This window comes from Rattus norvegicus, chromosome 1 (assembly GCF_021556685.1).
Source record: "Rattus norvegicus strain SHRSP/BbbUtx chromosome 1, alternate assembly SHRSP_T2T, whole genome shotgun sequence".
Taxonomy (NCBI): Eukaryota; Metazoa; Chordata; class Mammalia; order Rodentia; family Muridae; genus Rattus; species Rattus norvegicus.
Window position 1 is genome coordinate 206,085,001 of NC_141534.1, and position 27,406 is coordinate 206,112,406.

Below are 27,406 nucleotides of genomic sequence, written 5' to 3' on the forward strand. Positions count from 1 at the left end.
TACAGTCTGACATTGAGCAAGCACCACACAATCCCAACTGAATGCCCCACATACACTGGATCTGGCCTCCAATAACCCACGGCATGTGTCCAGAGACAGTGGCAAGACACCGAGCCCCTCGGCCCAGCTGGCCCTGCTTCTCAGTTCTGAAAGCAGTTATGACCTTTCCAGGTGGCACAATGTTCCTACCTGAGAATGGGGCAGTCCGGAGGGGGATTCTGATGGGGGTCAATGTCAGGAAATGGCAGGGCTGCATGATGGAGGGGCTCAGACCCCGGAGTTCCTCAGGGTCTACAGAGACCATGGCAGTAGCTGCAGCAGCTGTGGCAGCAGTGATGGTGATGGTGGGACCCCTGCTGATTGGCTTAAGGCTGTCATGGCAACCACCTGTGGGAGAGAGACCAAGGTTAGCACATGTGACACATACACATCCATCTCAGATAACAGTACCCTCAAAGACATGGAACACCACCTCCTTCAGTGACATTCTGTACTGGTTAGCATTGTCCCCAGAGAGAATCTAGTCCTTCAATACATAGACTTCACTGTGTGATGCTCAAAGTGCCACATTACTGAAGTCACCAAGGAAGAGCCAGGACATGCACACCATAAAGGGAAATAGAGTCACTGTAGTACACATGTGTGATGTGGGTCATCCGAAGTAACCTGGAGGATGACCCTAGAGGATCAAGGTGAGGAGGATCTGCAGAAAGGTGTGATTATGGGCCAGGTCAGGATGGAATGGGTCCCCAAGCACTGGGACTCAGGATGCTGGCCACCTGCCCCAATCCAGCAGAGAAATCAGTACTCACTCAGGCTCTCCCAGATGATCCTAATACAGAATCCAGGGATGATATCAAGGCTACTGACAGTAAGCAATTCAAGCTGCAAACTCACTTTTAAACATCAACCTTATGGCCCTACAACCAATCATCTCTTGGGAGCTGACAAGGTGCTAAGCAATGACCAGATGGAATGCCTGAATTCCTAAAACCTTTCCAAAAGGAAGTGGACAGTGGACACATTTCTCCAAAGTTGTTTTTATGATCTAGGCTGGTGGGCATAAGTCAAGGGCGATGGACCTATGAGTGGGTCATTATTGAGGGAAGATCTTTTCTGAGGTGAGAACCCATAGCACAATTATTTTGGAGCAGGAGAATGAGTCATGCTGGTCCCTGGGAAGAAGTACCAGAAAGTGTAAAAGTTCTGGTATAGGTGCTGCCCCATGTGACACAGGAGCTTTGAGGAAACTGAGACGCAAAGTGAAGAAGAGTGGAGTGGTGGAGTGGTGAGGTGAGGCAGGTGGACACGGGTGTGTGGACGGTAAGGTTTGCTGCAGAAGAGTGGGCAGGCTCAGATGGGAGAAAGATCTGCTTTCTTGTCATGGTCTTACCCTGGCTGTCTTTTGTATATGATCAATCAGGGGACATGGCTGAGTTCTGAACAGGCTAAAAGACAGGGTGTTGAATGTGGAACTCAAGGGAGGTATCCACAAGGGAGAGAGAAGTCTGAAGGTAACTAAGAAAGTATTGGATATTGTGAAATCAGATTTAAAAAACATAGCCATGGGGAGTGGGGATGGGGAGATGTTCTGACTGCACATGTCCAGGTGTCAGAATCATAGTTGATTTTCTCTCCCTGTCTTTCCACATTTACAAATTCCCTAAGAGGGGCACAGACCATCTTTTAAAATTATACTTACAGAACAACTTGGCAGGAGCTACTGGGCTCCCCCAGAGCCCTCAACAGTTCCCTTGTCATTACCACCCTCCCCAGGGTGCTACATGTCACCAACCATCAGCTCAGACTGACACACTGTTAACTAAAGGCCAGCTTTCCTTCCACGGGTTCTTTTCTGGTATACACCCTGTGGGTTGCGACAGCTGTAAGATGTATTCACATAGCATCCCATGCAAGAGTTTAACAACAGGCAGCTGCTGCACCTGCCCCTTCTGTTCTGCCCTCACCTCCAACACACACACCACCATACCCAGCCACTGATCCCAAAGCATCAAAGTTTGGCCTTTTGCAGAGAGCATCACGCAATTGCAGGCTTCATTGTGCAGCCCTTTCAGTGGCTTGCCTCCACTCAGTGAGCGTCACAGCAGTTCCCTTCCTATCTTTGTTCTGACTCAATAGCACACTTCTTTTTATCATTGAGTAATATTTCATTATAAACACATACCACTGTTAATTTTCCCCTTGCATGCTGAGGGGCGTTTTGGCTGCTTGCAGGTTTTGACAATTATGCTCAAGGCTGCTATAAGCATCTGCCCACGGACTTTCTCATGGGCATGCTTTTAAGTTCCTTCGGTAAACAACACAGTTGAGGAGTCACGTGGCCTGGAGCATTGTTTTTGTTTGTTTTTAATCTTTGCACATGTGTACACTATGTGTGCATGATCATGTATGTATGGGCAGGCAGGCATGTGACAGGGCACACACCTAGAGGACAGAAGACAGCCTCGGGTAGCCATCTTTGGCTTCCATCTTCCATCTTGTCTAAAGTGGTCTCTTGCTCGCTATTGTGCTTGCCAAACTGCTGGCCCAGAAGCTTCCAGAATTTCTCCTGCCTCCATCTCCCATCTCACTATAGGAGTTCTGAGAGTACAGACGCATGCCTCCACGTGCAGCCTCACAGGATTCTAGGGATTCCAATTCCGGTCCTCGGCTTGTGGGGTAAGTTCTTGTGGGGCGCCTCTCCAGCCTGTGCTCAGCTTTTAAGGAAACCTTCAGTTCATCTTCCTGCTACGTTTCCCATCCAGTGAGTGAGCATCCTGGCTGCCCACAACCTTGCATGTGCCCTGTGCCATCTCTGTTCTGGGTCTGATCCTAATACTAGTGTGTAATACTAGGATTACCATACACACATTTGAAGTCACTGCCATCATGAATGTACCACCTTTATGATTAGAAACACACCATAGACGACTGGCGAAATGGAGCAAGTGTCCTATTCCCCACTGAGGCCTGGGCCCTTCTCTCTGTTGGAAGTCTGAACAATAAGGGAATGTGTCAAGATCCCCTTGTGTGTTTGCCTTCATCATAATGAATTACAGAATCAACAGTCTCATCCTCACATAGCTTCCAAAAGCCAACGAATCAGGACACCCAGAGAACAGAGTACTGCATACGCATGCCATATTCACATCCTCACCTTCGTCATAGGTGCTCCTTGTTAGAAGTCGCCATGTGTAAACAGCTGAGCCAATAAATTACTTCATTCCAGTCACCATAAAACAGTGCTGGAGGCCAAAACATTGTCAGCATTTTCAGTGTGTAAGGTCAGTTAACAAGGACATTTTGAATGTTCTAATGCACTTCAAGACTTACTTGAGTGTTTCTTACTAAGGGCCATCTCCCCCCTCAAGGATCCACATCTATTCATTTCACTATGGATACAGAAAATATAGTTAGAATGTAATTAGGCATGTGATATGCTCAGTAGCATGAAGAAATGCCAGAAGTTCAGAGGGCTGATCAGGCAGCAGTGGGGGTGGGGCTCAGGGAGACTAAGAGGGTCCAAGTATAAGAGTCCTCAGAAACCCCTACTAGACTAGAGGAATGTAAAGTCCCTCAGACTTCCACAATGTGACCCTCATCCTGTGCAGCCAGGTGCTCCTGGGAAACATCTCTCCACAGTACCTGGCTCTCTAATCTACAACAATGTCTCTCATCCATACCAGACCCAAGTTGTGCTCGTCCAGAAACTTATAGGAACCAGTTGCCCAGGACGCTGAATCTTAGCCCCCCAAGCACAGTCCCTCACGAGCCATAAGATACAGACCAGAAGTATTTGCCTCTTCTCTAGCTTCTCTGCAGCCCTGTCTGAATAGTGCCCACTGAGAGCTCTAGGGAACAGCCTTCCACAGGGAACCTAGCTCTGTGAAGGAAGGACAGGACAGTTTGGGACATCTAAAGGACCTAAGGTTTTTGTAGATATGGTTAGTGTGCTAGTGTCCCCGGACACAACTCACAGACTGGAACCTGAAGGCCAGTACAGAATGCAAGTGGTTTTTCCGGGAATTACCAGGGATGTCCCTAGCAGGCACCTCAGAAGCTGTGTTCCTGATCAGGTTGTGTGCACAGCAGGTATAAATGGCAGGCAAGTTCTACAAGGAGGGGACAAGACCCCATCCCCAGGGTCCTCTATATTGCTTCCTTGGCAGAGGTTGTACCTTTCTATCCGAATCTCTCTATCTGAGAGGACCGGTGAGAAAGACCCCAAAGAATCAAACAAAACCACATGCTGACCCATGCTTCCCCTTCTAGGTCCTTGCCTCCACCAACCCCTAAGTCAAGATCCATAAAACCTTGAGTGCTCAAGTTTAGGGCCCCAGCCTAGACTGTGTATTCTGTGTATATTCTGAAGAAGAAAGAGGGTGAAAAGTCATTATTTCCTTGATCCCCTACTCTATCCAGTACATATTAAAGGCTCAATTCTCTTCCATTGTCTTCTGATCTTCCGATGGGATGAGCTCCCTACTCAGAAGCCCCTCCCATCAGACCAGTGTCTAGGCCACAGAGACAGACCGCAATGGGACCTGTGAGTGGAACCCTCCTTCCATCCCTGAAGAAGTGTTAATGACCATATACTCCAAAGCTGACAATGTAGTCTGAAAATAAAAAGACTTGTACTACTAAAGCAAGCTCCAGCAAGACACCATGAGTTGGGAACCTCGTAGAACACACGGACGTCATACTAAGAGGACCATGTCATCATGTCTTCCCTTTATAAGACAGAGTCAGGCCTGGGGATCTCAGCCATGTGCCACCTGGTGAAGTTTCTGAAATAAACTTACTCTATTCTTCAAAATGAAAGTGACCTTGACTAATGGAAGAGAAAGTTACCATTATAAAAAGAAACAGATGCTAACGCAGGTGAAAGCATTTTGCAGCTAGAAATATGAAAACGTTTTTAATCACCACGTGATTTCTGTTGCCAAAAATCATCTGTCAACTTAAAAGCAAAATAACTATGACTCATTAATCTTCCCTTTAAAAACTGAGATTAAAAAAAAAAAGAAACATGTTGAGTTCATTTCGCTTCATACAAAATTGCACCACCTCCCAATGTCTTCACAGTATCTGTCAAATACCAGTGGTGACAGAAAGTTAACAAGCAGCATGGACAGTGGATCCAGTGTTGGTAGATGATGGGGAAAGAAGAGGTCCCATCTCCCTCAGACTGTCTGAACCCCAGGCCCCTGTGGCCCCTGACCTCAAAGACATCAGAGCCACTGAGAGGCCCACAGTAGTTGCTAACCCTCCTCTACAGGCCACAGATCATGACAGCAAACAGCAGGTGCTTTGAGAAGGAAAGCGCTGTGTTTCCTATGTCTTCCCATTGCTGTGACCCAGCACCTGGCATGACACCATAATGGAGACCAATATCTTTTGCTCACAGTTTTAGAGGGTTTGGTCCATCACAGCAGGGAAGGTATGGCAGAGTAGTTTACAACACCATAGACAGGATGCAGAGGTAAGAGTGTACAGAACTAGGCCATGCCAAAGGCCAACACCACAGGCATGGGCCCCTAGCTCCTCCAAACAGACGCTGCCTCCTCCCATTCACTACCTACCAGTAACCTGGTCCCACTGTGAACCCATTCAGAAGTTCTTCTATGCAAATATCTGAGCCTTTACAACTTAATCCTCTGTAGCAGTCCTCTCAGGCATACACACCCTGAGGGATCCTTTACTCTCACCCCCAATTGTTTTCAATCTAATCAAGTTCACAAACAGAATTCACACTCACAGTACTGGTGGCCTTTAGCACAGAGATTCAGAGTTTACAAGCATGGGAGAAAGAATGAGGCTGCTGTTGGCTTCTCCTTCTATCTCAGCTCCCAGTCCTGGATCACAGCAGAGCATCTCTGTGCCAAGCTGCACACAGCTATGGGGCTGGAAGACAATATGATAGATGCAAGGCACGAGGCATCACTGGACACACATAGATAAATGCTGCTGGGTACCTGCTGCTTGAGAACACCAGCCAGGAAATGTGTGGAGCCAAGAGAACCCGGATGCCAACTGCGCCCCCTGAGATCTGCCTCTCAGCTGAGTTTGGAGTATAAGCAAGCAAGTGCTCAATAACCTGTGTCAACTGATAAATAATGACAGGAACTGCCTTTCCCCAAAGGACTTGAGAAAATCCCTTAGTTGAGTAAATAAATAGTAAGATAAGATAGGTACAGCCAGAAAAACCTGCTAAGCCAGCGAAGAGAGAAGCCAGCACAGCCATCCCATAAGGATTACTTATAAAAGTCAATGTTTTAAGCAAACCAGTAATTAACTAGGTGCTTCCTTGAAAGCAGCATGAGAAAAGGTTCATAAGACACATCAGTATGGGCTCAACTTCAGCTGCTGCTGCCCTTGTTCTTGTGAGGCAAGCAAGCATAGGAGACAGTTTACACCCTGGGAATCACCCCCACTGGGTTTGGAGTTTATGTACACCTGGACTCTTTTAACAATGCACTTAGTAAACTTCTTCCTTCAACTGTATGTACTGTACCTACAACCCCTCCCCAAACAAAGCACCCAGAACCCCGCCATCCCTCACCTGCAACAGGATAGATGCATTCTCATCTTTGAACAAAGATGTTTCCCCACTCCTGGTAACAATCAGTGTCTACTCAAGTTTATTCCAGATGTATCCAGGTATAAAGAATAGAAGAGTTAATCTGTATTAAACTGGTTTTGAGGGCATATGCAGAGAGACCCTTCTGTATCATCTTTTGCATGTACATAATTGATGTGGATATTATTAAAGCCAGATACATTATGGAATGGGGCACGGATAGTACATACATGATTAAATAACTCAATCTATGAATCAAAGTAGATAATTACCCTTAGAAACCAGTCCTTCCTTCCCCTTACACCCATAACACAGACCCTAGACTGTACCCTCAAGGGCTCTTGAGTATTCTAACTCATGTGACCGTCAATCTTAACAGTGCAACCTTCTATATTTTAGCTATCATTTTTCTCCACATAAATTCATCTCACTGCTTTTGCAAATCTGTGTGAGCATTATTTTCAGGTATTTGGCAACAAGCCCAAACCCCTGTAAACATCTGACCCAGACCCTGACCACTAGTAACACTCTCTGCTGCTGGAGTTGTCAAGGCCACCCCACTTATCCTTGCTCTCAAACTACAAAGGGACTGTTTGCATGTTCTCTTGGAAGGCAGTCCTCAGACAGACACACAGAGAAGATCTTTAAGTGCCTTGCTGTGGCAAAGGAAAGCTGGGCTTCCTGATGTACCCCCCTTAAAGACACATCTGAGACTCTGACGTGCCCAGACTCTTCAGGGCCACGGACACAGGAGGTATCTGGTTACTAATAGCCCTGGCTTACTAAGACACTTCCCTTCAGAAGTGAAGGTAGGCAGTGGGTTCTATATGTACCCTACAGGGCAATTGATGTGCTATTACTGTCCTCTTGGAACCTGCCTCCAACTCTGAAAGTATTTGGGCTGAAATTTGCTTTCCTAGGACAACACAGAAGGAAGAATGTATGTGAGGTCTGGGACAGTGCCCAAGCAGGAACTCAAAAGCTATAGACATGAGGTTACATGAGCTGAGCTGGCACAGCATAGGACCAGGGATGTCCCACAGCTGGCTGGACCTTCCCAAATCTCTCAGCATATACTACAACAGGTAAGCCCCCAGCCCTTAAAATCTCCTTACGCTTTGAAATGGAGAATGCTGGCAAAGGGGGGTCTAGCATCCATTCTTAGATATTATTGTTAGTGGTCATGAATAGTAGTGGCTACAGAGTGAGTGAGATGTTAAATATTCAACATCCAGTGTTTAATAGAGTAGGGGACCTCGACTATGACATGCCACATCTGTCAGGGAGGACATCCATATTGGAGCAAACTTTAGGACTCAAAGTTGTGGAGTGTTGGGTAAACAGCAGAACGGTGAGAGCCTCTGCTGAGCAGAGTCTGATGAGCACCAGCTGTCACCCTCTCTGCTGAGAAAAGCATTCAAAGAAATAAGCAACCATTCGTTAGCGATGTCTGCTTAGCAAATGGTTTCAGCTCTGGTGGAAATCCTTCAGGTGCCGTGCGACTGGCCAGCAATCATTTCTGCAGAAAGGATTGAGTGATGAGATTGGTGGGCTCTCCAGGAGGTCTAGTGTGTGTTGGGCAGAGTGGGGGAGGCATGGTGGAGAGACCATGGGACTCTGGAGGGCACTGGAGAAGCCATCAACAGCCTCCTCAGTCCCATTCTGTGTGAGCACTGGTTTCCTGTGCTTCAAGGAATAAGAAGATCTGTTAGAACTCAACCCTGTGTCTCTGGAAGAGTGGCGACACGTTTCATGGGTCTATGAGACAAGCTGATGCAAACTCCATCCTCCTTGTGTTTGAACTGTGGTTTAATGATGCGGCCAATATTTGCTTGTTTTTGTTGTTTGTTCTGCTTGTTTTCTGAAAGGGACATCTAATTCCTGGTCTCGTTACAAGCGCTGAAGGTGCCAAGGAGGCAAACCTGCAAGCTGTGCTGGACCATCTGCTGAGCTCCATAGGCGACACTCGCGTGCCCAGTGAGATCTCACTGGCTTTCCCAAGTTCTCACTGCACCGATCTCACCCGGCTTCCCAGGGCTGGCAGCAGCACAGGACCTTGATAACAGGACTGTCATTTGAATAGGACACCCAGGACGGGTAAGAAGGACAACCCTTGTCATCACTTCTTTTCCTGGTCTGGTTCCTTGTCCCAGTCACAGACAATGAGCTTCAAGAATGAGGAATGCCACACTCTTGGGCAATCTCCCATCAGTGGAGCAATGCAGGGAGGCACAGGTATGGTCTTGATGCCATTTTGGACTTAAGAGGCCTTGGCCACCTTGCCTCACTTAGAGGTCCTTGACTGGCCCATTGAGCCCCAGTGGCTCATTTTCTGAGAATGTATTCTTCATTTTCTAAATGTGAGGAAGTCTCAGGGGGACTGTGTGCAATGTCCTGCTGTCTCAGACTGCACCCCTATGAGGCACTAAGGCTATAAAGTGCTCTTCAGCGTTGGCTACTGTCAACTAACAGCTTGTCCAGGTCAGGTATTCTTTAAAAATATACATGGAAGAAACCCTTTGCTAGCTAGTCACTAGAATTTACAACACTGGGGATCATCCTAGACATGAATCTAGAGCAAGGGGGAAAGCAAAGAGACCTGGAATGGAAATGTACAACTGAATGTACTCAGGTACCCAGAACCAGATGGGTGAGTGAGGAGAAAGACTGCACCATTCCTGGGGTCCACTATACTCTATGTCTAGCCAGAGCTCAGCTCCTTTCAGACCCCAGGTAGCATCTCAGGCAGAGCCCTTCCAAAGCTGCTGCTTCTTTCAGTCTCTCCCTGAAGGACCAAGCAAAGAGCTGTATAAGCAGAGAGTCCCTTGCCAACCAGGAACAGGCTAGGAGGCCTTCAGACAAGAGTGACAGATGGTCATTAGCAGGTCCTGGCCTGACCTCCCCATGGTAGCTCTACAAGCCACTCCCTTGTTTGCCTTCCTTGAAGCCTCATCTAGGAAGAATATTGCCCTTATGACAAAGATGTCACTAAACTGCAATCCTGGGAGCCACCACCAGGACACCCCGCCTGGGTTCCCGTGTGTGTCAACCTGAGCAGAGGCTTGGAGGCCCTGGAAGTGATGGAGAGCAGTTTCTGTCCGGGGCTCCCGTCTGTTCTGTTGGTCTCTCTGCTGAGTTTGAGGAACAGCTCTGACCAAACTATTGCACCAATTCACCTGACTCCAGGGAACCTGAGGCCAAAGCCTTGGGGTTCACTTTCTCTGCCTCAGTAGCCAGAACTGTGGAGGAACCTAGACATGGAGTTCAGGTTCCTCCCCAGGGTATCTGAACACATGGTGCTGTCCATGTTCAGTCATGTTATTCCTTTTCGCCCCTCCTTCCAGCTTCCCTCACCCTATACCCACACTAGGTTTAGATACATAGCAGGTACAGAGTGAGGGATGATTAACTCATGCACAGTCCTTATTGCCCTCTCCCGTGGAGGTTCCACTTTCTACTATATGACATGCTTGGGGCCTCCTGTAGCCACTCACTTCTCATACTTGTTCCCTAGCTGTATCCCCTCTTCTTCCCAGCTCTTTGTCCTCCATGGATCCTCAGGCCCACCCGGATCTCAAGAATGCCTGACTGGATAAGCCATGGCTCTGGGGAAAACCAAATACCATTGTTCCACTAAGGGGACATTAACAATAAAATATCTCCTAAGGACATTCTGATATGCCCTTAGAACCGTGCCCTCCTCGGCCACCATCAGAGACGCTTCCTCTTGCAGTAGACAGGAACTAACACAGAAGACAGACTCACAGCTGGACAATGTTCCTTGGTTGGCCTCAAATACCTGGTCCTGAGGAGCTGGGTATGGGTGTAGGCCCCCTCCACAGTGTCTAGCTCACACTGCTTACCTGTATGTATGCATACTCCAAATTGCCAAATCTCCTCTCAAGCACCAGGATTAGGTCCCTAAAATAGCTCATGTTTTGTTGGCTTCTCTGGTGGAGCTAAGCACCAGCTAAGTGACATTCTGCCCAGTGCTGTCATCAATCAGTCCTGGTGGTAAAGATGTAAATGCCTCAGGCTGCCCATCCCTTTAGTCCAGTCTGGATTGTTACCTTGGGTGGCACCCAGCAGGCGCAAGAGTTTAGAGTAGAGCCCAAGGTAAAGTGAACTGACAGCAAAGGCCAATGATAGATGCTTTCTTCAGGGTCATTGTTCCCTAAACTGAGGGGAAATGCCTTTCCCAGTTCAGTATTGAGGAGCCAAAGACAGGACTAATCCTGCCATCCCACCCCTGCCCCCAGGGCATCAAGACCATTTTACCCGAGTCTCCTTCCAGAGTCTGAAAGCTAAAATATTTTTGTTGGGTATCTTAGGAAGGAAGCTGAAGACCAGAGTTCAAAAGGCCCACGGGTTCCCACTTTTCAAACTATTCTACCTCCACATTCCCACTGGATAGATAACAAGATGCCTAGTCCTCACGCCACACGGGTGCGTGCACACACAGACACAGACACACACACACACACAGACACACACACAGGGGCACCCATGCACATGTGCACGCATGCACAGGCGTGAGCACACACTGCTCTCACAGCCCTAGCAGTGCTGACACTAAGAGACAAGTTATTTAATCCCAAGGAGGAGGAGAATTCATTTAGCTCTTTTTGTCACTTTACAAATACTAATTTATTATTTTATGATTTCATGTAACTTGGTACACAATAATTTGAATATTCAGTTTTATTAAAACTAGAGATTAATTACAGTACTCCAAAGAACAAATTGCTGCTAAAACTAAGTAGTCTGAACATCCTCAGCTTGGTAATGAATTGAGTCAGGGAAGGGAGGAAGCCAGGGCAGCAATGTTCTTCGTAAGTGATGATGGTGGCTTCATGCTTACCTGACCAGCTGTTGTCCCAGTGTCCACCCGACCAATACCTATGGTGGCAATAGACTTTCTAGAATGTGGAAAGACTTGGAGAAGGAAGTCAAGGCTCTATCATAGGAAGAAGCTTGGAGAGTAGCAGCCTAGGCTCATGGGCCTGGCAGAAAGAGAACAGTAACACCCAAGCACCCTGGCCACACCGGAGTCCAGGTCGGTTTATGAGAACCCCTTGACTCCCCCATATTCACTGTCCATCAAGACCCCAGCCTCCCTCACCTCCACCACATACACAAACAGGTTCCTGAGTGATCCCAAGCTCAGAAGACGCCCACTGTGCCCTGTCACCCTCGATCACTTAAAATGTGTGTCTTCAGGAGACATTCATCTTCTGAACAAGTCATTCAGTACTCTCCCTGCAGAGTCCCAAGAGAGTACCTTTCTATGGACTAAGAGAGTGTTTTCTATGGGCTGTGATGGTTCTGATAGTCCGTCAGACTAAAGAATGGATGTGTTTACAGAGGTAGAGTGGGCTAGCTCTATTCTTAACACACAGAGAGCTCCTGTGCAAGGTAGAATCCTATTTGTTTGCAGAACAGAAGTTTGGGTACAGGATTCCTTATGGGTTCAGGGACTGGCTGTTTATCACCAGGCAGCTCTTTGCTCAGATTCCATGTACACACAATCGATGCTCACCTCTTACCTGCCTGGAATGCCCCATGGTGGTGATAAAGCACCGGAAATCATTCTGAGCCACAACTTTCTCTTCGGAGACACATTTAGACAGCAATGCAATCAACCAGCCTATGGTTTTTAGGAACTCTCCTGCTTTGCAGTGCTGATCTTCGTTATGAAATTAAGGTGATTGAATGCTTCATAACGGAGATACCAAATATGCTTTTCTCTCCAACACCTGCCTGAGTGGTGCCTGCTCCAGAACCTCCCCAGGTGAATGCGGGCGGCTGTTTGCATTCAAGACTTGAGGACTTGGATCTAGATGAACATGTCCATTGTGATAGATGACTGTACACCTAAAATCCCCAGTCATCTTTACAGGAAGTCAGCCTCTAGACCAGAACGCCACATACACCCAGCAGTGCATACGAGGGAACTCTGAGGCAGAAGTTATCAGAAGAGCTTTCTCAGCCTCACAGCTGCTAGGATGTGTCTTGCTGATTTCAGATGCAGTTGATGTGAATGGATATTCTGAGAGAGCAGAAGTCAGGGCATTGGTGGGACTGAGGACAGCCATGCCCTTGCTGAGCCAGGAGATGTGAGTTCCTGGGGGGCCCTCCTCCCACAGATACACCTGGTCTAAATGGGTTGGATCACTTGGTCCGCTCTTGGCTCCTCCATCGACAGAGTGAATTGCAGTCAATGAAAGTAGGGCATAGCCCCAGCAGACACCTGGAGCCTCTGGAAGGTTTGAAGATTTGATAGCTCCTCCTGAGGAGCCCAGCAATGAGTCATAAACCTTTTTTTGAGGCAGTGCGGCATGCTTGCTGCATTGGAAGCTCCTGCCACTTCAACCACACAGACAGACAGCAGAAAAACCCCTGCAGTCCAGCGCGGCTTGTCCCTAACCTGAGCCTCCCAAGGAACTTCCTGCCTCTTGCCTGTGTTCATACCAGCCACCGTGGGCACAACACACACACACACACACACACACACACACACACACACCTGTTCTCCATATACCTTTCTACCTTTCATGTGTACACAGGATACACTTATGTCCCAGCTCTCCACAGGCACTTTGGGTCAGGCCCTTCTGGGAGCGAAAGCCCCCAGTCTGGTCATCCTGTGGTATAAAGCAAAGATGTTCCCTTAGCAGGCCTGCCACCTCACCTTCCTCTTCCTGCTCTATAGTCTTCCATATTCATATCTTGACCTTTCAGAGGCAAGTCCCAAATGTCATTGTAAAAGTAACCACTGTGGTCCTCTGCAAGAATTTGCTTCTCTTGCCTGCATCTGTGCCTGGATGTCTCTTCCTCAGCATCACAGTGTTCTATCCCCAGTGCTCACCAGCCTTCCCTCTCTTCGTGCATATGAAAATTCTAGACTCTATTTCCAACTGAATTCCATCCTCCTTTCAGGAATCCAACCAACAAATCACAAGGACCCATCCCTTTTGTGCAGATCTCCCAGCAGGGCCTGCCCTCTGTTCCTGGTTCCAGGTACCCAAGGGAATCCACCCACAGCTAAATGTCTGTCTCAGTCCTAAGCCATGAAGATATAGACTCATCCCAACAAAGGGCATTCAAGGCTCATTTCCAGTTTGAAAAGCCTACTGTGCTGAGAGGCTGTACATGAAAGGAGAGTGTTTTCTTCATAGGAGAGACTGCCCTGTTGCTTATATGAAGTATTTGTATCCCCGTAGGTGAAACCTAAGGTCACTAGACTGTTACTGTAATTAGTACAGTCTGCCCACTGGGAAAACATTCCTCCTTCTGTTTTGCCTTTCTTTAAAGGTAGGTGCACCTTGAGGCTGAGGAGGGTTAGTGTAATCTCCCAACACTGATTAGGGCTCTATAGAAGTCTCACTCCCATAGCCACTCTGAGGAAATTCACCCAACTCTTTGTCCCTAGAGCACATAGCAGAGCCAAACATTTGGTTTATAAGCTATGAAATTCCTTGGGCTTCTATTTGAAGTCACATTCTCAGGAATTCAAAAAAATATAATTAAGGGGACCAGAACTGTGGCACGGAGGCATTTTAGAGTCTAACACTATTTCTGAGGATTTTTTTTCTTTCTGAAAATATGCTATGGTTCATAAGGCCCAGTATGGAAAGGGGAGAGTGATCTCCCTTCACAGAAGCAATGAAAGCAGCATGAGCGAAACACCATGAAGACTGGGCCTCCCCACCTTCAAAATCTCACTGAGTCTGTCCATTCACTACTTCAAACTAACACCAAGCGATTCTCAGAGGATACGCTCAGGGGTAAGACACAAGGATGCTGGCCGCTGTCCCTGCTTTGTCACCCCATCGTCCTCAGCAGGTCTGCCACATATGCCACACTGAGGGTGCTCAGCCTGAATTGTGCCTTTGGTTAATGATTTGCCTCTAAGTGCTCCCCAGGGTCCAAAGAGTCAGCAATAAATCAGACATCCCTTCTACCTCCGAGACCTTACTTCCACCCCTTACCCACATGACAGAGAAGACAGTTGACGGGATGGGATGGAACGTTGTGTTTCCATGAGATATCTCTTTATTGCATGCAGGTCTGAGAACCACCTCTCTGACAGATGAAAGCTGCGGTGATCGCTGCTATCCAGAGGCATCTATGCACCTGTGTGCCTGGCTGTGTGCCAGGCTGTCCACACTCTATAATCGGAGGCTATATAATTTGAGACGAAAATGTATTCTCTGTTGGAAGAATATTTCTTACTATACAATTTAGAGGTAAGTGCATGCAGGCTACCAAAATGACTGTTCTTTCAGGAAGTGTGTGTGGGGGGGAACCACCACCACCACCAACAACAACAACAAGAACAAAAAGGCAACCAAGCTGAACCAGAATACATTTTCTACAGGGCTCTGAGCTAGACTCCCTCCAGGGTGTGCCTGCAGCTGCAGTAGAACTCTGGTTGGGGGTTGGGGGGAGGACAGGGCCAGGGCACCAAACGTGAGCCTAAGCACAATGGTTTAGCGTCTTTCCATTTCCCATGGGTCCACAGGTGGGGGATAGAAGAGGCCGGTCTACCTTGAGGGCAAAGGTAGACCTATGAGGGTCTACAGAAGCTACTGGATCTCAGAAGCAATCAGGAGCTGCTCCTTGCTGGAGGGGTGCCTAACCCACGGCTGGTGCTGCTCTGCGGTTCAACAAGTGAAGATCCCTAGATGAGGGGATAAGCAACTAGTCAGCCTGAGTTCAAAACCAAGCTGAGAAGGGAGTGAGCTACAATGAGTCAGCACAGCAACAGGAAATAAACCATCACCCACCTCTCCAGGGAGGTCAGAAGTGCACAGAATACAAAGTAACTGTGTGCAAAGTGTTTTTAAGAGTGAGAGGGAGGGTGGGTCAAGACAATGAATAAGGAAGTGGGCTTTTTAAAGACCATAGAATGTCTAGAGATGAAAAAAATGTAACCATTGGAAGCAAAAGACCCTCAGGTCGTTGAAACAGGAGATGCACTGTAGATGAAGAAAGGCTTAGTAACTGGGAAATACCCCCTAAGATATTACCTAAATAAGGCCAGAGAAGAAATACAAGTGCCCCAAAAGGAAGATGGAGAGAGAATTTAGAATAACAAACTTTAAATTTCTTACCAAAATTTTAAAGGCAGGGGAGGGGAGAGGGAAGCAGCATCCCAGAAATGATGAGAGAAAAAAATCCTCAGAAGAACAACCTGTAAACGGGAAGGACCTTTAAAAGGGCCACATTCTGATGAACCCATAAAGTCAGGGGCAAACTCTCTGAAACACTGTGAACTTAGATGGATAACCTACACGCTGTATCAATTAGACTGACAGAAAATCTCAACGCTATTATATTCATGTCACAAAACACAGATAGAATAGATTCTCAGAGTAAGGGAAAAAAACAATTTCCACCCAGAAAAAAATCTTTGAAAATAAGGGAAAGTAAATCTGTGTTTTTCAGATGAGGCAATATTGAGAGATTTTACCAGAAACCAGCCTTGAGCAGAAGTGTCTTAAGTAGGTCTATTAGCAAAATACTCTTGGAAGCATCATCTGGGAAAACTAAATATTTAGCCAGCATAGAATACCAGGAATAATGTTTACAAAAATATGTTAATGATCAACCCTTAACTTGAGTCCTCAGTAAAAATGGATGCCACAATCAAATTGTTACAGTGTCTAGTGTACAACAGGAATGGGTGAAGCAACATGGTACTTAACGCTAAACTTTATGAGTTAAGCAGTTATGATATAAATTACAGACAATAAAGGATAATAAAAGCTTCAAATGACCACAAAGTTAAATTAACAGCAAAGTGTAAGATATGAGAAGAAAGAATAGAAAATTGAGAAGAAACCGCAGTAAAAAAATAAATAAATAAAAAGCAATAAGGTCATAATGAGCTTCAAAGATCGATATTCATTATAAATGTTAATTGGCTAACTCACTAGCTAGAAGATAGATTGCTAATTAAGAAAAAAAAAAACAGCCACTTAATGTCAAAAATACTCATTTCAGCTCTGAGAACGCATGAAGCTGACACCAATCCTAGAAAGAAATACTGGTCTGTTTAAGAAGAGAGTCTGTAAGGGCAGAGGGTCTAAGAAGAGAGTCTGTAAGGGCAGAGGGTCTGCCCAATATTCCATGTAAGAAGTGACGTGACCATGCAAAGAATAGGAAGGAAAATTCAAAATAAAACTATGATCCCCGAATACACATGGAATCCTCGCAAAGACGCTAAACCATGAGGAGCTTAAGAAATCGTCTCCATGCTGCACCACTTAGCAAACGTTTTCTTCCTCTATTTCATGCTTTTTAAATTCACTTTACTTCCTGCTCACAGCCCCCCATCCTGGTCACCCCGTTTCACAATCCTCCTCCTACCCCTTCCCCCTTCTCTTCTGAGTGCCTGGGGTCCCTCTGGGTATCCTCCCCAACCCTGGCACATCTAGGTGCATCCTCTCCCACTGAGGCTAGAAGAACATAGCCCATGGACAGGCAACAGCTTTGGGGATAGGCTCCCCGCCTCCAGTTGTTCAGAGGACTCATTGCGAACATTTTTCAGAAAGAAAAAATACAATTTAGACATAATGATAATTATAAGCCTGTCCAGGCCAACCTATACAAAACCTCTGTGCTCCCAACGCTGAAAGATGCACACACTATGGTGAACCATGCAGGTGGTGTTGAAAACCAAGGATGATCTCCATGTTGCACGGAGAAGCATAGAAACAAAGCGGTCGTAGCTTGGTATGGCACTTCCTTCAAAAAACCAAAAAACAAAACAGTGTACCATAACTCAAACTGGCTGAGCAAGCATGCCAGGATGCGGGCTGTGCTGGGTTCTTAAAAGTATATACGGATAAGGCAGGTGGTGAGTGTGCACTTCTCCTATTGGCTAGGGTCAGACCTCATAGTCTTTCATAGCTGTCCAGTTTACAAAGGACCTGGGCAGAGGAAATAAAGCAAAGAGGTCAGGGGTCACTGCTCCAAGTCATCAAATTCTAGGAGTTGGAAGGTGGGTGGGGACATATAAACAAAAGTTTTACCAGACAGGGGAGATAAAATATTTACAGAAAAGTTCTCCAAGGTGAGGGAGATTACAGGCATGAGTGATTTGTGGAATATTAGTCCTTGAGCTGCTAGAAAAAAAAGAAGAGTTCTACCTTTGATAGGAAAAAAAAAAGTTCTCTCAGACATTCTGACGAGTGGGACTCTGGCATAAGGAAGCTCTCCACAGATGTTAAAGAAATGTTTATTCCACAGCTCAAGAACATGGCTGGAACCTTTAAAATGACGAAGAAACTGGGGAAAAAAGCACTATTAACAAGTCTCCACAAATGAAAATTTGCACCAGTGAAATTTTCTGTGGAGGCTTGTTGTTCACACCGCTCTATGCCCAATGCTTAAACAGAACTTTATTTGAAAAAAAAAAAAAAAACAAAAACCATCCACAGGAAGCCTGATAGAGCAAGCAACTGAGCAGGTGACGTGCTTGCCAGGAAAGCCTGGGCACCTGACTTCATACCCAGAAACCAAGTCTCTTGGTTAGGTTTCTATTGCTGTATACCATGACCAAAGCTGCCGGAGAGGAAATGGTTTCTTTCATCTTACGACTCAAAGTCCATCATGAAGGGAGGGTGGGGCAAACCCTATAGGCAGGAATTGAAGCAGAGGCCATAGAGGAACACTGCTTCCTGGTGGCTCTTCATGCCTTCTTTTCTGCTTTCTTATAGACTCTGGGACCACCTGCCCAGCAGTGGCCCTGCCCAAGTGATCTATGTCGAACCCCACCAATCATCAGACAAAGAAGTGCCCTTCAGACTCTCCCACAGGCCAATCTGATTCGGATAAGTTCTCCTCTTCATGGATGACCCAAGCTTGTGCGAGGCTGACATAAAGCACTCTATGTGTAGGCAGCCTACTCTATAAGGTCATCTTCAAACTTCACATGTGTGCTGTGGTACTCGAACCTACCACCACATACAATAAAAATCAATATCTTTTTTAATCCACAGGATATAAAATTACAATTTAGAAATCAATAAACTGAGTGATAACAAAAATAGCACATCTTAAGTTTTCCCACACACAATTTAAAATAAAAAGTCTTTTTAAAAGAATGTTCTTGAAAGTAGTGAAATGATACATGGAGCTGATGTGCCGATGTGTGTCTTAACAACATGGGAAAATACATAAACAAGAGAAACAAACCAGGATTAACCACCCCCACCCCCAAACACAAACACAAACAAACAGAAAAGCATACATGTCCACAAGGCTGTAAAATGCATGGAAAAATACCTTAGAATCTGACAGTTGCTTCTTGGAGGAACCAGTGAAATAGGCAGCTGTTAATTATGTTGAATGAGTGATTTCTAAAGTAGCAAGATGCAAATATGTAATACTGCATATGCAAAGTGTGACAACCGTCAACCGGGGTTAGAAGTAGTACTTCATACCGAACCATGAAAGATGACTACAGGAATATGGCCTCCAGAGCTCAGTGTGAGGATGGATTCAGAAGTGCACGCCCTCTGTCAGCCCTACCAGAGTGAGGAACAAGATTGAATAGTCAACTGGAAAGAAATGCATTAAATCAATAGCTAAAAACCGTACCACAAATGGAGGATCAGGTTCTGTTTTAACAGACAAGCCCTACATTGTAACAAATGCTGTATTCTGATATTGTAATATAAAGCTTTCAAAGAGTTCAAGTGGAGTGTCGCCGTTTCTCAGCGAGCTTTCACGCCAAACATAATAGACGATCACAGGACACAGTGCGCTTTCGCACACCCGATCAAACACGCTAGACAAAGGAACTTGAGTAACTCCAGGACAGGCTTCAAGATTCGCCAGGAGGAGCTTGGGCTCTTCTGAGGAACGCATGTCATTTAACATTTACATAATCCAGGTAAAACAACCAGTTCTTCCCAGTTAGCCTCTCTGATGCTGTGATATCCACTCTGATCAAAACCAAACTGGAGGAGAAGGGAGAGTTTATTTGGCTTACAGGTCCCAGTCCACCATTGACAGATGCCAAGGCAGGAGCTCAAGCAAGAACCCGGAGGTAGTATCTAGAGCAGAGATCAAGGAGAATCCTACCCTGCTCTCTGGCTTGCTCCCAATGCCTCTATTAGGTAGCTTTCTTGCACAGAGGGGGATGGGCACTCTTACATCAACTATCAATCAAGAAAATGCCTTACAGATACATTCTCAGGCCGAGTGGATGAGGGCAATTCCTGAGTGGAGATTCCCTCTTCCCCGCTCTATTTCAACCTGAGAACAACTAACCAGCACACCAGTTAAAAGAAAAAGGAAAGAAAATTCCCATTACCCTAGTAGAATAAGAGAAAATTGCACAAGAATATCAACATTGCGTCGTGGGAGAAAAAGTAACCATTGGCAAATTAACATGGGAGGGACTTTCCCAAGTTACTATCATTTACGCTATAATATTATCATTATGCTTGATAATAGAAACCATTAGAACCATAATAACTGCATAATACTGCACATTCTCTCTGGTATGCAGATCCAAGCCCCCCGCCCCCGTGTGTGTGTGTGTGTGTGTGTGTGTGTGTGTGTGTGTGTGTGTGTGCATTTCTGTGTGGTCATGAGCATGAATGTAAGTCATGAAAATAGAAAGGGAACCCTGAGAGGAGAAAAAAGAAGCTTGAAAGAAGCAGGGTAAAGGGTAAGAGAATAAATGTCCCATGAAGATGGAAGGAGGTGGCTGGGGATGGAAAGTTTCACTAGGGGCAGGAGTGGAGAAGAGGAACAAGCAAACAAGGTAGGTGTTGCAAATGCCATAGTCAACCTTACTATTTGTATGCCTACACTTACGTCATTACCATTTCAACAATGCATTCAAAGTCCTAGATGATGAAAGAAAAAAATTAAAGTTTGAAAGTGTAAATCCCAGCATGAATTGGGGAGGGATCTTGAAGTCTCATGGATACTGAGGAGTTTTTGGCTTTCTTTGGCTACTAGGGGGAGGGAGAGTTGGTTTACTCCAGGGATGTGGCCTCTACAGACTGTCTGTGTTCTCAGTGGGGTGGGTTCATACCCATTGCGAGTGGTCAGGACTAACTAGACTCAGTCAGGAAATAAATAAAAAAGGACATGTTGTTGACAGGGGTCTGTGGTGAGGGGGACTCCTGGAGGACTTGGAGGTGGGAAGTGGGAGTGTGGATGTAATTAAAACACATTGCATGTATGTGCAAAATTCTCAAAGATGAAATTAAGATGCGTATTAAAATGTAAACGAAGGAAACAGCAGAACAGGAAGAGAGGAAGAAACAAGTCTTTTCCCTGCATGTTAGCATCTCCATGGGTTCTACAATGTGTTCTCTATTGTCCTTTAAATGCCTGGAAAGTTACTATAAAGAAATGATACTTAATCTTCAAGTGTTCTTGTGCAGCACATGTCTGGAAATAGTTTTACTCTGGTGCTACTTATGGATAGTGGCACTGTGGATGATGTTCCCTTTTTCTTCAACAAGTTAGTAATTTCCAATTCTTTGTATGGAAAAAGCGGATTTTTCTCATACTGAGAAAACAGGGTAAATTAAAATAAAAAGATCTTTGCACAGGTAAGCATCATCCAGACCAGCTGCATCTGGGTTTCTTAGATGCTAATTAAATGGATTCTTTATTTTCATCCAGATACTGGCATCAGGGTTATTTGTTCACAGAATACATGGTAAGAAAATGCCTCTGAACAGCAGACATTAAACTTCCTGCAACTCTGTCAAGATGTACATGCCGCTAGCTCTCTAAGGCCATTACAAACAAACGTGGTCCCATGTCTGACATGGCCATGTCTACCAAGCTGTTGAGATAAAGGAAATATATCTCTCACTAATCAATTTTGTTGAGCTGTCTTTTTAATTAATTCTGGGAGTTTTTTTTTTTTTTTGGTTCTTTTTTCCGGAGCTGGGGACCGAACCCAGGGCCTTGCGCTTCCTAGGCAAGCGCTCTACCACTGAGCTAAATCCCCAGCCCCCTGAGAGTTTTAATGTTGACCTTGTTGAGATTTCTGGCATCCCTAAGTGGTCTTCCATGTTGTTACGTTTCTTGGCTAGAGCTTCTGGAAGAAAAAGTGGTCAATGACTCTGAAGGTCTGGGAGCTTTGACCACTGCTGAAAACGAAGCTCAGTGTTGTATATCTGGAACCACATCTTGTTCCAGATTTCAGATTATTACAGATGGCTGTTGCCTCTAGGCATATCCCACAATGCATCTTCGTGTAGTTTACTGATGTGAGTATGCTTTTTTTTTTTTCAATAAGCCAATGGGCTTGATGCCATGGTCAATGCCTGACTTGACATTACACAGCTCCATGACTGTGAAACATGCTCCTCTTGATCCCAGCAGATGCCAGCATCACTGAAATTGATACCTTCTGTATTTCAGATTTTTACAACTATCTAGATAATTGGGATTTATCCACATAATTAAAGTTTCTACTTTTTATTTTGCAAAATTGCTAGTATTGGCAACCACTTTCATAATAGATATAATTTCAGCATTTCCTGTGTTCCAAAACACACATCATAGAAAGTAGCACATATTTCAGGTATAGAAGAGACTCACAGGCAAGGGAAAGAACCAACATGTGGTTACCAAGCACGTACCCAATTAGAGAAGTCTGGAAGCTAGAGAGTTCAACAAGTGACAGAAAGTAAATGTTTCTCTTTATCTTTTCATGTCCACAGGGTTGAGGGAAACATTTTTAATCAATCTAATTTATTTATGATCGTTTACACTATGAATATCTGCCTCTCTTTTGTTATGGGCTTTTTCATAAATTGTTTTACGTCTTCTAACCCCCGTGCCTGTATCTGGAAACCAGTCTACACTGAGACTTTCCGTTTCACATTTCCATCCATCTCCAAGAATGAAAGGCTCGTCATTACTCCACGTGCGTTTCAGGTTTATTTCTGTACTTCCGAATTCATTCATTCATTTGCCCCCTGAAGTCTTCAAGGTTGCTAAGCATTTCTTTAATGCTTGCCATTAACTCCCAGGCTGTATATTAATTATCTGAGGTGTGTTTTAGCTTCTTTTCCAGCTGTTCATGGAAAACACAGGGACTCAGTTGAATTTGTACATTGATGTGTTGCCCTGAAACCATGGGAAACCCTGTACTGGGAGCTTTTGGCTGATTTCCTGAGGTGGTCTACACTGGCAATGCCCTGTCTGCATTCAAGTAGAGATGGCTTTGAACACAGTCTGTATCCCTCTTCCTCAGTTCCTTCCTCTTTATCTGTCTGCATGCACCACCTGTAGCTTCTAGAACAGTTTCTCATGGAAGTGACGCAAGCCCAAGTCCCTGCCTAGCTCTTCACCTGGAGGAAACCGCCATTATAGCTGTTGAATGTAGCATCACCTGTGGCTTTCTCGGAGTATCTTTTGTTCATTCAAAGAGGTATTCTTTAATCTCTCATTGCTTGCACATGCTTTACTTTTTCTTTGTTAATCTGAATGGATGTTGAGTTGGAAAATGACTTTTACTGTTTTTGTTTTATATTCAGATACTGTCTAACTTTGTACCCCAAACTTGAGATTCTTCTGCTTCAGCCTCGGTGCTCAGATTACAGACACACACACACACACACACACACACACACACACACACACACACACACACACACATGCTCATGCCCACTTGACACATTTTCTAAATCTACCGAAATGTCTTACTACTTTTCTTCTTTCATTTTTGGTAAATAACATTTCCTGCTCTCCTAATGTTAAATTAGCATTTCATTCCCAGAAAGCTACAACTTAGTCACAAGGCATTGCCTACCCTGTACACTGCTGGACATAGTACCTCCCCTTGGACATTTTAAAATCTGTGCTAGTGAAGCTTCTCAGGAGCCTTCCTGTAATATCCATGTGGCTTTTGTAAGAGAAGAAGGCTAATCTAAGGAAAGAAGTTGGGGGACATTTTTTTCTATCCTCTTGTCTGAACAAGGTTGTGTAAATGTACCTAGTACTTCTCCTGGAAACAGCTGATGGAGCTCACCAGAGAACTTCTCTGATCTTGGAGATTTTTCCTGTTGGGAAAAACATTACCCGACACCGGAAGGCTTCTCAATGTATCTGCTGCTCATATGCACTCAGTTCTAGTCCCATTCTGTGGCCTCTTTCACTGAGCTTGTTCTGTACAAAGAGTTCGTCTGTTTTATTAAAGCTTTGAGTACACTCCACAGGGTAGTGACTCACATTTTCTCTGCATTGTGTATAAAGCCTAGAGTCATGGCTGGTTTTGTTCTTGACATTGCTCATCGTCACTGGCTTCCTTTTTACCTACGCTCCACCCAGAAGAGGACCAACTGTACTGATCTTTCTGAAACTTCAGCTTTGCTCTCATCCATTTTCTTTCCTTTTTTTTTAAGTATTGTAGCTTTTATTTTCACACATTAAATCTTTGAGTTGGAAGTTTGAATTTAATCAGCCATCATAACTGCATACCCCTATTGCCAAATTATAGAAAGTCACTTAAAATGTAAAGGAAATTACATGTTTGCCTGATATGACACTGCTCACTATTCTGTCTCATTGAACTATTTGGTGAAGTGATGATGTCAGCTCAGTAAATTTCTTCTGGCAGAAAGCGTTGTCCATAATACGTGTTCCATGCCTAAGCCTTTGCACCCCCTGATTGAGGCAGAGAGGTCTCTCTCTTACTGCACCTCTCTCTCTCTCTCTCTCTCTCTCTCTCTCTCTCTCTCTCTCTCTATTTACTTTACCTGTGTGCTCTCTTTTGTAATCTAGTGACATCCATCTGTGGCATTGGATATATTACTCTTTTTATATTCTGTGTTAATTTTAATCGTCAACTTCACACCATCTAAAATCACCTAGGACTCTTAGGACTTAGATCAAGTTGGGATGTGGGCAATGCCTCTGGGGGTTGTCATGGTTATGATAATTGAGTTATGAAGACCCACCCACAGTGGGTGGTGCCATTCCCTAGGCTGTGGATCCTAAACTTGATTAAGTCAGAGAAAGTGAGTTGAACCCTAGCATACATGCATGAATTCATTATTCTTTGCTCTTAGCTATGGATGTGATGTGACTGGTGCTCTTATGCTTCTGATACCCTGCCTTCCCTGCTATGAATAACTATAACCAGCAATTGTGAGCTCTTTCTCCCCCAAGTTGGAGCATTTTTATCATAGCAACAGAAAACAAAACCAAGTCATTATGTCTTTTTTTGTTTTGTTTTGTTTTGTTTTCAGTTCTTTGGGCTTGTTTTGGTAAGAAAGCTCTCTCTTTTCTAGTTGCTTAAGGGTAAGCATTGATTTAAATTTTCCTTTCCGATAGAGACATTTTCATGTTATAAATTTCTGTCTGTGTCCTGCTTTGGCTGTGCCCCACAAGATTTCTTATAATGATTTTCATTTTCATTTGAATCAAAATATTTTCTGACTCCCTCTACCTCTGTGACCTATTGTTACTTGAGTATTATTCTATTTTCGGGTATTTAGACATTTTTCAGATTTTTTTTTCTCCTCCATTACTGGTTTCTAAATTAATGCTATTTTTGCCAGAAGATAACTCATATAGATTTTAGCCACTCAGTATCTGTAGGGTTGTTTTGCAGCCTAGAATGTGGGAATGAGAGATGCCCTACACTTGTGCATAAACGCATGGCTTCTGTCCTAGGACGTCTGTAACTGTCGCTCTGGCCGGAGTGGAGGGCAGTCTCCTGTGGGTTTTCCAAAGGTGAAAACATGTCACCTTCTTACGGTTGCAGGCGGTGCTGCTGAAGCCTCCAGCTGCACCTGAAACCTGCCACACTGACTTCTGTTCTGTCCATGTTCGTCCTGTGTGGACACTCCTGGTTGGAACTGTTCTGTCCTTCCAGACATACTTTCCGTGCATTTCTAATTATGCGAGCTCCTTTCCATCTCTGAATTCTTTTCTGCCTATTAGTTATCCCCCTCCTCCCAGTCCTCGGGACTCACTCTGAGGCAGGTATCACCCCCTTCAACTTTTACCTCGTTCGTGGCATTGTATTAAAAGCAAGTTTCTGAATAGACATCGCATATCGTGCTAAGAGTCTGAAAACCTCTGCCTGTCAACAGGGAGTTAAGCTTCACATTTCAATATCCACTTTATAGTTTGTTTTACATATTATGTAAGGCAGCAAGAAGGTGGCACAGTTTCAGCTTTGGAAAACTGACAGGAATCTGCGCTCCACTCTGGCAAGGGGGACAGCGTGTGTTCGTGTGCAAGCGCAGAGCATCTATCGAGTGTGTCTATCTTGTTTTCCTATGTTACGATCTTTCTTGTTCTTTTTAATACCTGATTTTGTGTTGAATAGTTACATAGATTTTTTTCATATTTGTTTTGTTGTGGGGGCTAAGATAGTTTCAGCAAACTCTCTTGGTGTATTTTCATTTGCTCATATGAATTTTTTCCTTCTTTTCCTTTTCTTGAAAATAGACTCTTTTCTCATAGAATATATCCTGATTACTCTTTCAGTTCCTCCTACCTCTCCTCCCATCCAGATCTACCCTTCTGTCTCTTATTAGGAAACAGGCAGGCCTCTAAAGGAAAAGAATATAGTAAATAATATAATTACATAAGACAAAACAAAATCTAACACATTGGAATAGGATATACAAACAGAAGGAAAAGAACCCAAGAAAAGGCACAAAAAACATATAGAATTAGAAGCCCATTTGTTCACGCACTCAGGAATCCCACAAAAATGCAAAACTAGAAGCCATAATTTATATGCAAAAGACTATAGGGTAACAGAGAGAGGGGTGGGGGAATAGATAGATAGATAGATAGATAGATAGATAGATAGATAGATAGATAGATAATTTTAAAGTCCTAACACAACATTGTAAGGCAAGGGACCTCCAAAGGTGTGGTTGAGTTTATTTCCTGTTGGTCATCTACTGCTAGGCATGCAACCCACCCTTATGAGAAGTTTGTTTCCCCAGGAGACTCCTTTGGAGAAAATTAAATCTTCATCATCAATTTGAGATAGATTCTGGGTTAAGGATGGGACATTTGTCCACTTCTCCTTTCTGCTCCAGGACCACTTCTGGCACAGACCCGAGTAGGCCCTGTGCGTGCTGCCTCAGTCTCTGTGAGCCCACATGAGCTTTGATTGTGTTGCTTTAGAAGACCTTGTGTCCTTGGTGTCCTTCATTCCCTCTGGCTTTGCACACTTTCTGTGTCCTTTTCCACAGGGACTCCTTAGCCCTGGGGAGAGGGATTTGGTGGAGAGATATCTTCAGGGCCAAGTGTCCCAAAGTCTCTCACTCTTCTGCATATTGCCCAGCTGTGGGGCTTTGTACCTGTTCCCATCTGTGGCAGAAGGATGCTTCTCTGATGATGGCTGAGCAAGCCACTGACGGTAATTGTCTTTCTGGGTCTGGGTTACTTCACTCAGGATGAATGCTTTTCCTAGTTCCATCCATTTACTTGTTTCTCTGGCAGGTATGGCTGGTGGGTTACCAGAGGATGCTTGTTGGAGGGGGCTGTGAGAACAGGATGGGAATACAAGATTGGAGGAGAAGATCTGTGTGTCCTGTTGGAGACGGGAACAGAGAGAGGGGGAATCTGGAGCAGGTGGTCTGTTGCAGAGCTGGAGCTGAGACTGGGGGATTGGATTTGGATGACAGGAGAGAGGTGAAAATCTGTAGTTAGCTTACCTGCTTCCCTAGCCAGAGTGGTCTTTGGGTCCCCAGAGAATGTTGGTTTTAGTTTTTGAGACATCATCTCACTGTGTAGACTTGGGTAGTCTAGAATTTACTATACAGACCAGAGTGACCTGACCTACCTGCCTATGTATCCCAACGC

The 27,406-nt window shown here is 45.0% G+C and overlaps 1 protein-coding gene across 1 annotated transcript in view; it reads right to left on the reverse strand.

Annotated features, from left to right (window-relative positions):
• The window catches only part of Tcerg1l (transcription elongation regulator 1-like), a 188,044-nt gene that overhangs the window by 150,157 nt on the left and 10,481 nt on the right, over window positions 1–27,406 (reverse strand). Inside the window, exon 4 of the mRNA NM_001130077.1 lies at window positions 190–387. Coding sequence (NP_001123549.1) covers window positions 190–387 — 198 coding nt within the window. The remainder of the gene's footprint in view (window positions 1–189; window positions 388–27,406) is intronic.